Source organism: Microtus pennsylvanicus, chromosome 7 (genome assembly GCF_037038515.1).
Source record: "Microtus pennsylvanicus isolate mMicPen1 chromosome 7, mMicPen1.hap1, whole genome shotgun sequence".
NCBI classification, from domain to species: domain Eukaryota; kingdom Metazoa; phylum Chordata; class Mammalia; order Rodentia; family Cricetidae; genus Microtus; species Microtus pennsylvanicus.
In genome coordinates, this window is record NC_134585.1 from 9,960,804 (window position 1) to 9,972,922 (window position 12,119).

The window sequence follows — 12,119 nt, forward strand, 5'->3', positions numbered from 1 at the left end:
GATCTAACGTTAACTGAGTTGCTGAGTTGTACAAATGGTGTCAGTGAGACTGGGTTCACGTGGAGCCCATGGGATCAAGCCGCTGCTTTTTCTAGCCCCAGAGCTAAAGCTGAAGGCCAGCATTTGTCCAGTTGTCAAGCTGTGCCCATTGCCATCTTTGCCACTACCACTATGCTCTTCTGGTTTTTTCTTTGTATTAGTAGCTAAGCCTGCACCACTAAAGGTAGCAAGGGATGACTACCTGTGACATGTCTTTCCTGGACCTGCTGTTCCAACACCAGGGCTGAGTCCCTGCATAAGCCTGAGCTACCTGCTTAAGAACCTGAAAAGGAGTGTTTGGACCAATCATAATCACTCATTTGGCTAATCACAGCAGTTTGTTTGGACCAATCACTGTCTCTACGGTTTGTATTTGGGACTAGCCACAGCCTTGACTAGTGACATAGAATATTGCCTCCGCAGGGAGAGCGCAGCCCCTCTGGCCAGGTTACAAGTAGCTTCTCAGGGCTTGCGATGGCAAAAGGTCTGCCACAGCTATTCAAACAGCCCTGGGTAGGGCTGCCCCTTCAGGAGCCAGGGCAGCTGGCCCTGGTATCAGTTGTCTGAAGGTGTCCATGCGTGTGCAGATGGCTGCTGCAGACATAAAGCTGATAGTCCTTTTTGCTCAAGGCAGCTCAGATAGCAAGAGAAAGTTCAGTGGCTTCTAATTATGGAACCAAAATTTCATATGCCTAATACTTACAGTAAACTTGTGGGCCTTATCATTGATACTGGCAGTAATTTACAAAACAGTTTAGAGAGTGCTTTAAACCTGTCCTGTATCCAGGGATGTGGACTCACCTTCTCTTTGTCACTTGGACACAGCTTCACGGCTTCTAAGTACCCTCTACTTAGCAATCCTGGATAAGCAAGGTAGCACTGAGCCTCTCTTCTTCAGGACTCTGCCCTGGGAAGTGTTTGGTACAGTTGATACACTTCTGAGCCCATGATGACAGTGGCCTTGCTAATTGTTATATTTCTCCAGGCATCTTTGCTGTTGCCCTGATTCAAAGAGCGTGGCTTCCATTTAGTGGCAGTTAACTCTCCCTAGCCACCGTGTCACCCTTTGCTGTGCCTTTGAAACATGCTCCTTCTCTGGGAAGACGGCAAGCTCTAGCAAATGAGTTAGATGAGGTTGGGATGCGATCTCAGGAGAAGAGAGTCCACCATTCATAGTTCCTAGTGTACTGTGGTTGTCTGTTTAGCCCTCTGCTCTGAGGTCTTCTGGAGCGACTTTTCTACTATATGGAATACTGGATTGTGGTCTGAGTTGAGATACGGGAAGAAGGCTTAAGCATTAAGCTCCCTGGAGTTTCATTGCTGCGTTTTTGTTTGATTTGTCTCCTTCAGTGAGGCTCCAGAGACGCTTTTCTTGGGGAGACAGCGCTTCCTGGTGGGAGGTTATAAAGAAGTACTTGGGAAGCAGCCTAAGCTTGGTGATGTTAGACAGGGCAGTCTGAGGCCTCTCATAGTATGTTGTCCCCTTTACCTGTAGCAGGGCAGATGTGGTATCAGCACGGAATCCCTAAACTCAGACTGACCAACCACAGGAAGAAAGTATCTGTAAGTAGTGGCCAGTATGGCCATAGAATTGGTTTATCTTGGGTCTAAGGGACTTTTATGTCAGGAATCAAGCTGAGACCCTCGCCCATTCTAAGTACATGCTGTCACTGAACTACACCTCCAGCCCTGAAAGTTTTGGGAATTTTAATTGTCGGTGATCCTTCTAGCTTCCCAGAGCATGGTGGTAAGGAGGCAGTGTTAGTAATAGGGACCCCTCTCCAGAGTTCTTAAGTGCCGGCTCCTACAAAGTGTGTGCCCTGACATTTGGTTGCTATGCTCCCAAACTAAATAAAACCAAGCCATTTTTAGCAACTTTAATGGCTATAGCTTTCTGCAAGGAAATGCTTTGTTACCTCCTGAAACACACATAGAGTAGCTAAAACACCCTCAACCCAGGAGACAGGAAACATACATAAAACCCACTGAGAGGTTCAGAAGGCTTGAGCGAGTCTCACCTTCTCATTCCGCCCATCCTTGTTTTGCTAAACAGGTGACACGGGGCCTGAAACCGCCCTCAGTTGTGTCTTGCATCCCTCGCTAGTGCTTTCAAATCCTAGCCAGTTTTTTTCAGTCGAGGACAGCACATCACAGTCGCACCAGTGCCACCACAGGGAAGAAAGGTCATGCCCCAAGTTCACCGTAGAATAGCAAGCAAAGGCAGTCCCCAGGCTGGAGACAAACAGAAGAACTCAGTACCAAGAGGGTGGTTCTAGATGCAGAGCTGAACCGCAGGCACAGGGGCCTCTGGGTACTCTGTCTGGATAGAGGCTGAGTCCAGGCCAAGAGGAAATGGAGAGATAGGAACAAGCTGCCCAAACGAAGCTAGAGTGTGTGTGTGTGCAGAGCTGGATGGAGTCGGGGTTAGCCACTGTCTCCCGTGCAACAGATAAAGCATCTGGGTAGGAACAGCGGCTCACTAGAAGCAAGGCTTCCTGGTGATCACCCAGGAGAAGGGAGGATTTGTTTTTGTTTTCTGGGTAGTTGAGAATTAGAAGTGGAGAAAGACATGAGGTCAAATTCTGGCCATTTAGCCCCACGCTCCAGAGGTTTGGGTGTGGCTCTCCAGGATAGCCATGTATGTTGGTCTCAGCTGCTTTCCCCCAATTCAGGCTGCATCCTCTGTTATCAGGTTCCCTCATGTAGAGGCTTCACTGGGTTTTCATGGAAACAGGCCTTGTACTCACCAATTCCTTCTGACCAGCTAGTAACGCCCCTTGGGAGTGCCCTCCCACCCACCTGCTCTCCACTGGCCCCAGACAAGTCTGCCTTACATATCTGTCTGCCATACCTATCTGTCTGCCATCCTCATACCCAGTAGACATCATACTAAGGTCAGACCTGATCATGTATCTTCTTAACCTATGACCTGTCCTGAGTTCCCTGTGACTCCTGACCACCCAGCCTTGTGAATCAATGTGTGTTGTTGGCTCATATGGCCATCTGGCGTATATCTCCTGTTCCTTTTAAGCCTGGCCTGGCTTTGAAGGTTCCATGGTTGCCTTGGTTCTCTTACCAAGTCCCTTCACTATGTGGGAGAGGGCTCCTTGAGTTCTTCCCAGTGTCTAGGAAAGCAGGTATGGGCAGAGATGCTGCTTACACATCCTCACAGTGTTCCCAAGCCACACTGGATGCTCACTAATATGAATCCAACATGCCTGTTTTCTCCTCCCTAGGACATCATTAATTCCATGAGCAACAGCCCTGCCACCAGCAAGCCCCCGGTGACATTGCGACTAGTGGTCCCTGCCAGCCAGTGTGGGTCCCTGATCGGGAAAGGCGGCTCTAAGATCAAGGAAATTCGGGAGGTATTGCCCACCCTTATCGCATGTCTCCCAAACAATCTGTAAGTGTATGCACCGATACTGCACAGCCTGATGGCTCAAAACGGGTTTGCAAACATAACACCAGTGAAATACGGGATGTGGGGAACCTTGCCGCCTTCACACGTGCACACAGTGACTTGTGCCAGGAGCAGCCCTGCTTTGCCAAGGACAAGAGCAAGGATGAGGGTGGAGGTCCCTGGACAGGCAGGTTTTAGCATCCAAGTTCTGTGGCTCTGGACACACTCTGCTAAGAGATGCCCTTTTTTTGTCCATCAGTCAGGTCCTACCTCCTGGGATGACACCAATGGAGCCTGAACCTGATGTGGGTTTGACATTGAAAACATTTTACTTCAAGGGAGGCCAGGTCCTCCTCCTCCTTCTCCCCTCATCCTCCCGTCCCCCGGTTTTGTTTTGTTTTTTTTTTCAGACAGGGTTTCTCCGTAATAGCTCTGACTCTCCTAGAACTCTATCTGTATACCAGGCTGTCCTCAGGCTCAGAGATCCACCTATCTCTGCCTCCTGCGTGCTGATATTAAAGTGCACCACCATGCCTGGCCCAAGCCCTTCTCTTAAGCAGGAGGGCATCCACCCCTTGTTGATTTCCTTCCTGTCCTCTTCTGTGACTTAAAAGATGCCAGGTTCACTATGTGTGTGGCTTCCTAACATTGTCACTGAGGTCTGTGAATCCGAGTAGTCACTTGAGGTACGTGGTAGGCACACATCAAAAGCAGGCAGGACTCTGGCTTCCTGGCCTCCATGTAACCTGCTTCCAGAGAGGAAGAGTTCGTGGTGTTGGAAAGAGTACTCCTATCTGTTTCCCTGTAGATTCCTCTACAGATCCAGAGCCTCCTGTCCAGCACACTGGCTGAGATGGTGGCACTTTCCAGGAAGTCATAGCTCCCTCAGAGGTGTGCAGAGTCAGGGTTGAAGGAGAGGAGACAGGAAGGTGACCTTTGGGTGGCAAGATGACCAGCTAAGGCCCTGCTCCTAATGAAGGATTTTCATGGTGCAGCCCACTCTGGATGCATCCCCGAGAGTTGGAGGTGTGTGGTGCTGTTCTCCTTCCAATGCCCCTTCTCTGCAGTCCACAGGTGCTCAGGTCCAGGTGGCAGGTGATATGCTGCCCAACTCCACAGAGCGGGCAGTGACTATCTCAGGGACCCCGGAAGCCATCATCCAGTGTGTGAAGCAGATCTGTGTGGTCATGCTGGAGGTACAGTACGAACATCATGGGCCAGCACACGCCCCCTGCCCGCCTTGCTCCAGGCCGAGCTCACTCTCCGTTACTCTCTAGCATTGTCACTAAGCCTCCTGTGCCTCAGTTGACCCGAGTGTTTGTGTGGTCACTTGGGGTGTGGGAGGATCAGACATCAAGAACGGGCAGATCCCAGGCGTGGGCTGGAGGGGCACTCTGGAAAGTGTCACCTGTTGGTAGCCTGTGGCCAGTGTCTGGATGTGAGTGGGAGGGCTTGGGTGGGGGAGAGGGACAGATCATGGGGTTTCAGCTTTTGAAGTAGTAACCACTCTCACCAGACAGAGGCAGGGGTGGTGGCGTGTAAGAGGAAGTCTCCTGCCTGTCAGACCTGCCGGTCTGCAGATGTCAAGAGAAGTGCTAGCCCGTACTCAGGGTAGGACCTGGACAGACCCGGGAAGATGCAATGTGCAAAGAAAGCTGTGGGTACAGACAGAAGACAGAAGAACCACCCGACAGCAGCACCGGACAGCAGCAGCCTCCTTAAGTTCCCGTGAAGAGTGGAACAGAAGTCACAGTAGCCCCTGCACCATGGTCTTCCCTCAGACTTCCTCTGTGACTCTTCCCCAAGCAGGACCTTTAGCCGTTTGGAGCACTGCTGAGCTCTGCCCTCCCATAGCCCAAGCTGACATCACTACCATGTCTCCACAGAACTAACTCCACCAACCGGCTGCCTTGCCATCTGCTCTGTAACTGCCATCATGGGCAAACCTCACATTTAACTCTTTGTGAAAATGTTTGCATAGTTCTATTTCCGTAAGCAATAGTTGTGAAGTGAAAGATAGCTTTTAAAATGTTATTCTCATGCAGTTTCCCCCGACGTTGGTCAGGGCGATAGTGTGGTCTGTTCACAGGAGCCCAGAGGCTGAGGGTCATGGCTAAGGACTTGCAGCTCTTTGTACTGTCATCTGCCCCAAGCAGTGAGAAGCACATGCCGAGCGCAGTGGCAACCTTGGAGTGGCAGTGAGTGACGGTAGCAGTTCTGCTAGACATCGGGGGCCAGTTGCCCACCACTCAGGACAGTGGACATGGGGGGGCCAGCTGCCCACCGCTCAGGACAGTGGACATGGGGGGGCCAGCTGCCCACCGCTCAGGACAGTGGACATGGGGGGGGGGGGCAGCTGCCTACTGCTTAGGACAGTGGACATGGGGGGGGCCAGCTGCCCACTGCTTAGGACAGTAAACATCAGGGGCCAGCTGCCCACCGCTCAGGACAGTGGACATGGGGGGGCCAGCTGCCCACCGCTTAGGACAGTAAACATCAGGGGCCAGCTGCCCACCGCTCAGGACAGTGGACATGGGGGGGCCAGCTGCCCACTGCTTAGGACAGTAAACATCAGGGGCCAGCTGCCCACCGCTCAGGACAGTGGACATGGGGGGGCCAGCTGACCACCGCTCAGGACAGTGGACATGGGGGGGCCAGCTGCCCACTGCTTAGGACAGTAAACATCAGGGGCCAGCTGCCCACCGCTCAGGACAGTGGACATCGGGAGCCAGCTGCCCACTGCTCAGGACAGTGGACTGGGGGGGCCAGCTGCCCACTGCTTAGGACAGTAAACATCAGGGGCCAGCTGCCCACCGCTCAGGACAGTGGACATGGGGGGGCCAGCTGCCCACTGCTTAGGACAGTAAATATCAGGGGCCAGCTGCGCACCACTCAGGACAGTGGACATCGGGAGCCAGCTGCCCACTGCTCAGGACAGAATATGTGTCCTTGCCAGAAGTTCCTAACAGACTTCCAAGCTAAAGGGAATGGGACCAATGCCTGGACTGTGTCAGAACTCACATCTCTAGATGGTATCAGAGAAACATGGCCACGCACATTGTGGATGTCATCAGCAGAGACTGACCTAACAGAGACATCCCGCTCTCGTTTGCGTGATGCAGTTTATAGAAGCTGAAAGGAGTGACCCCCGCACCAGGAAGGAAGACATCACAGTGAAAACAGCCTCATTTTCACCTGGAGAACAGCTACGAAAAGGCATGGATGAACCCAAGACCCAAATTGTCAAAGGCCTTTCAAACTTGCTTAAGGGGGGTACCCTTTCTACCCCACAGTCAAGGAAAGCAGTGCCCTCAGCATATGCACTTGGGTGAAAGCTGCGAAGAGAGCAACTTTTGCTTTTATGGACCTCCTGCCTCAAATCTGGTGCCTCCTGCACCTGTGAGAACAGCCTGCATGCCTTGCCTCCCTGGGGATGTTGATGGTCTGAGCCCAGAAGGTCACTGTGGGTGGGTAAAAATGAATCTGGGCCTTCTGAATGGGCACAGGGAGCTCCTGTGTTGGGAGGGTAGCAGCCTGGAGCACAGGTGATTGGCTCTAGGATCTGGAATACTTGGCAGACACGATGTAGCAGCTACAGTCTGTGCTGCACACTGGGGAGCTCCTGGCATAATCTTGTACCACAGACCTGGGCACTATCCAGGAAGCCTCAGCAAGCCAGGTTTGCACAGAGGCATTTAGAGACATATTTTAGGACCCCAGCAATGGGAAATATGGGCATTCCCAAGGGACAGCTCAGACTATGTCCTTCATATTACTGTCAGCTCCAGGGTAAGGAATGTTCCAAGGTCACAGCCTCAGCGGCTCTGGTAGACTGTGACCATTATCCTTGCAGGGATAGTTACTTGTTGCTGTAACAAAACACCTGCTAAAAGCAATAGCCACATTGCCAAGAGGAGACACCTATATTCTGGACACACGGGTAGTCAAGGAAAATTCCACAGACTTTGACATTGTGGAATCTCATTCGGCCTCTGTGAGCTACCTAATGTTTCACTGGTGAAACAGAATGAATGATTCTAAGCCACTCTATGAGCACTGCTGTAGGATAAGCAGAGAACTTGGGTTGCTCAGCATCGGTTCCCATGGCAGTTGTATTCAAAGTTGGCTTTTTCCAGGGACTCAAGAGTATTTTCTGTCAAAGGATGCAAGCTGCTCCTCTGTGAAGTCACTGCCTTATGCCTTCTACCTTCGGGATCCCCATGGGACCATACCAGGAAAAGGGTGGCAACAGAGGGCCTGACATGCATAGCCTATGGGGGTCAGCTGCCAGCAGTCCCCCTTTCCAGCGGGCAGGTGATCCACCTGCCCTGGCATGCCTGTGGAACCTTGCCCCCGCCTGGTTAGCCATGGGTCTATTGAGGGTAGGTAGCAAACAGTGCAGGCCTGGGAAAAGGAATGTCCATCCTAAGGAAGAAAGCAATGAAGATAAAGAATCCGGCCTGCCTCAGTGTGCTGGGGGCAGGGTCATCTCCTTTTGATGTCCCTGGTTGTCCCCTCCCCTCACTGTTCTGGCCTGTGGAGCCTTTGCTGGCCATATTTGAAGGGCTGGGGGTTCCACAGAGGGGTGGGCATGGGAAGGCAGCCCAAGGCCAACAGCCAAGCTGTTCTAACCGCTCTCTCCCTCTCCTGTCCCTTTTCCTAGTCCCCACCGAAAGGTGCCACCATTCCCTACCGCCCAAAGCCCGCCTCCACCCCTGTCATTTTTGCAGGTGGTCAGGTAAGAGCCGACCCGCTCGCGGCCTCCACTGCCAACCTCAGCCTTTTACTGCAGCACCCGCCGCTGCCCGTTAGTGCACTCAGGTTTTCTCGCCTTCTCACGTGCACGTCTCCCGCCCTGCGCCCTGCGATGGACACAGAGCTCTCTGGCTCACCCCAGGCAGTGGGAGGGGCCTGGGGGGCACACCTGCAGCTCACAGCTACGGTTCCCAGCGAGATCCCTGACTGAGACAGGAGAGACCTGCAGACTGATGCACATTTAGGTGCTGCCTAACAATCCTGCCAAGCCTCCTCTGTGGATGTTGCTGGACGGCTTAGGTAGTTAGTGTGCAGAAACATTGTGGGTGACCATGGCTTGTGTTTGAGTCCTCCAGAGCTGTGGGAACCCGGGTTTCATTTTCCTGAAGCACATCCAAGACCTTGCCATATACGCAGGGAGTGGCAGGCACATCCCTGTGAGGAGATGAATTTCCTCAGGCTAGCCCATCTTGCACTGTGACTGGGATCCATCCCTACTACCACTGGTGTGCCTGAGTAGACATCCTCACAGGCAGAGAGCTCACATTTACAAACCTGTCCTTGAGGATTTAGTGGCCAGTGTCTGCTTCCTAGAGAAGGGGGCTGGAAGATAAGATGGGGAACAGCTTCTGTCTGTGAGTAGTGCTGGCCAGGAAGGGAGAGAGACTGGAGAAGACCCCGTTCTGACTTCCTTACGTGCTCACCAAAGCCCACCTTGGCCATGAGACCCGTCCACACAGATGACTTAAACACGGACAGCCAGGGGTCCACCCAGAAGAGCTCTGTGTCCTGTTGGCCGCGATGTGTGTCTTTGTTCAAGGGAGAGTTAAGTCAGAGACTCCCCATAGGTGACCCAGCTGGCAGAATAGACACAGGGTTTTACTTTAGTATTCAAAAGGAAAAAGACATAGACAACTTTTTTCTTCTCTTTCTTCCCATTATAAGGGAGTCTTCCTATACCTTTCTGGGACACAAGCATGTGTAGCGTGTGTGGGTCAGACCTGCTGCCCTGTTTTCTACATGGATGCATGTGTGCTCATGCATACACACACGCAGAGTCTCCTGACTCAGGTCCTCCCCACTGTTGGCAGAGAGTCCTGTGCTGTTAACAGACCCAGGATGTGACACACCCCACCTAGAGCAGGTCTTGCCAGCCTCATGCCCGAGGCTCAGGGCAGTACTTTGGACCATGCTGGCATCAGTGATATAATCATACAGACCATTGCCAAGCCCATCCAATCTCTGCCTCCATTGTTCTCTCCAGATTCAAGGCTAGCTGACAGTGACCAGTGTGAACTATCTCTCTGTCAGGAGGAAATATGGGATTTTATTCAGAAAGCCCTTATGCAATGGAAACTATATGGTGTGGAGTCACAGCCTCGGTTTCAAGGGCAGAACACTCCAGGAGGGATCATGGCCAGGATCGCCTATGAAACAGTCAATAGGACCCCTATTCCAGTCACAGCACTGAAGGTCACTGTGCTCTTATGTTTATCCCCTGACAGTGTTAGCCTTTCAAAGCCCATCACCGTTCCCTTGGAACTGTCAGGCCTGGCCTTGATTGCCCTGGCTATACACAGGACAGACTCTCCTGAGCCGTCCTGCGAGGAGGCAGTCTAGTAGGAAAGCCAGAATACAAGCTCAGGAGTAAAGATGGAAATTAGCTCTGTGCCGGTCCCCTCCAGGACCTCACCCCGAGGAGGCTGCCTATGTGTCTGACACTTTAGGTGAGACAAAGGAGAGGCCTAGAATCCCTACCAGCCGACTCTGCAGCCACTGTTACATACTGGCCAAGCTAACAACCCCGGGCAGAACACACTGAGACATGTGACAACCATGTAAGGGCCCAGAATCAACAGTTACCTCGGCTGAGCTCCTGGGTTTGGCTCAGACATAGAGGACTCAGAGAGCAGCGGGCCAGGCCAGAATGATGGCATGTCCCTTCCTCGGTGATGCTCCCTTGGGTAACAACTGGGAGATCATTCCTGGTGGCAGTTTTCCAAGAGCCAAGACTATGTCCCAGCCCCATTCCTCACAGAGCAGATACCTATCTCTTTCTCCATGAAAGTGCCATATCTTAAAGGTTATTTTTTTCCTCTGCCAGCACAGCCAGGCCATCCAACACAGCCAGGCCATCCAGCACAGACTTTGTTTTTACCGGAACTGTGTCTATTTCAAAGCTGCCCTATGGCCGGGTCCCTGTTAGGTAGTCACATGGCTTTGAGCTCCTGAGTTTGGTTGTGACAAGAATTAGCACATTTATAAAAAATGTGGGAGGGTCTGGGTCCATAGAAGTGACACATGGTCCTCTGAGGTAACCCTCTCAGATGTCCTGAGACCTCAAGGGTGGTCACAGGTCAGACCAGCCAGGCGATGGAAGCCATGTCCTTATGTCTGTGCCTCCACCAGGATGGTACATCACTGCCCGAAGCCAGACAGTTGTCTGTCGTCTTGCCCTCCCTTGACTGTGTTGTCTGTCTGTTGTCTGAGTTCCCAAAGGGCATCATAGCTGAAGGGGATGTTGAGGGCTCTGCTATCCCTGGGGCTTCAGGGTGAGGCTGGGTGGCTGCTGTGCTTGGCACAGTCACAGTGAGGAAGCTAAATGAGCCTTGGGGAGACCACACTGACCTTCAGAGAGGGTGCTCCCTATTTGAAGAGACTCTACGTAAAATGCGGTAATAAAAACAAATTAGGTCAGTGCTGTGACTGATTCAGACCTATTCGTTAGTATAGCTGTGGCAAAACTCGCTCTAGTTACTTTTAAAACTTTTGTTTTCATTTGAATATCTTGAGGGCGAAATCTTTCCCCAAAGTATTTGCTCTGATGACCAATAATCAGCGGCCCTCTTACTGGAGGTTAAATGGCTCATCTGTAGTCTACAGGGTTGGGGGGTATCAGGCTTAGAAGCAGGAGCTGGCCTCAGCTCAGGGAGGGGGCAGTGACACCAGGTGTAATTGAGACTCTCTGCCCCCATCTTAAGCAAACAAGGACGGGTGGAGATGCACACTGATGGAAAACACTGGTTCTAGAAGGTTCTTGTCATACGAGGGTGGGTCGCCAGTGGCTGTCTAGCTGAGGTCCCACACCACATCCCAAGCTGACTGTCTCTCTCCTTCTCATTCTCCTCTCCAGGCCTACACAATCCAGGGACAGTACGCCATCCCCCACCCAGATGTGAGTTTTCACTCTGCCTCTCTTCTAGCCTTTTCTTCATTATTGTGTACCTTCCTGCATGTTGCTGTCGGTTGCTACTAATATTAATATTACACAATAATATTAATCAGTTTTCTCCCTGTCTCTGATGTCTGTTGTATCCATATGACCTCAGATAACTTTTTAACCTCTTAGCACTAATTCTTGCTTGTGTTGAGGACTTGGCCTGACATCAAATTGCTGCAGTCCAGGGCTTCCCTCCCACACACAGGCCTCGCCTTTGGTGGTCCTACCCCCCCCATAATATGGGTGCTACATGCGGGCCTGGCAGAGTGTAGCTTACCACCTGTGGCCAGGGTGGGCAAGGCACTTCCTGTGCACTTAAGTCAGGTGACATTATCAGAACTATTCCATGACAGTGTCCTAAAAAGGCTATTAAATGTACCTGGGCAAGACAAACTTGCTCTTCAGAGAGCCCAAATTGAAGCACGAATTTTACCTGTGTACAAGGTCTGCTGAGAGGGGGGGGATGCTTTTGCTTCTTCTATGGTTGGTAAGATCCCGAACGTGGAAGTGGACTCCTGGGCTTGAACCTACACCTCTCTAGCTGGACCTACCGCCTGGTCTTTGGCCTAGGTCTGTTTGAGTATCTCCTGGTGACGTGACAGTGTGAGTGTATGGTCTGTATTTGGAGGATTAAAAGCCTCCCGAGGGCGCCTGTGGGGGACACAGAGAGAGTCTTAGTCTGCCTCTTGACTCACCTCCAGT

At 52.0% G+C, this 12,119-nt stretch overlaps 1 protein-coding gene across 10 annotated transcripts in view; it reads left to right on the forward strand.

The window, feature by feature from the left end:
- Nucleotides 1-12,119, forward strand: part of Pcbp3 (poly(rC) binding protein 3) — a 181,756-nt gene that overhangs the window by 152,194 nt on the left and 17,443 nt on the right. For 6 of the 10 annotated variants that reach the window (XM_075979881.1, XM_075979885.1, XM_075979883.1 and 3 more), the window contains 4 exons: nucleotides 3,276-3,407; nucleotides 4,510-4,638; nucleotides 8,106-8,249; nucleotides 11,331-11,372. In XM_075979881.1, the coding sequence (XP_075835996.1) occupies nucleotides 3,276-3,407; nucleotides 4,510-4,638; nucleotides 8,106-8,249; nucleotides 11,331-11,372 (447 nt within the window). The remainder of the gene's footprint in view (nucleotides 1-3,275; nucleotides 3,408-4,509; nucleotides 4,639-8,105; nucleotides 8,250-11,330; nucleotides 11,373-12,119) is intronic. The other 4 variants (XM_075979887.1, XM_075979889.1, XM_075979888.1 and 1 more) reach the window with 1 other exon arrangement.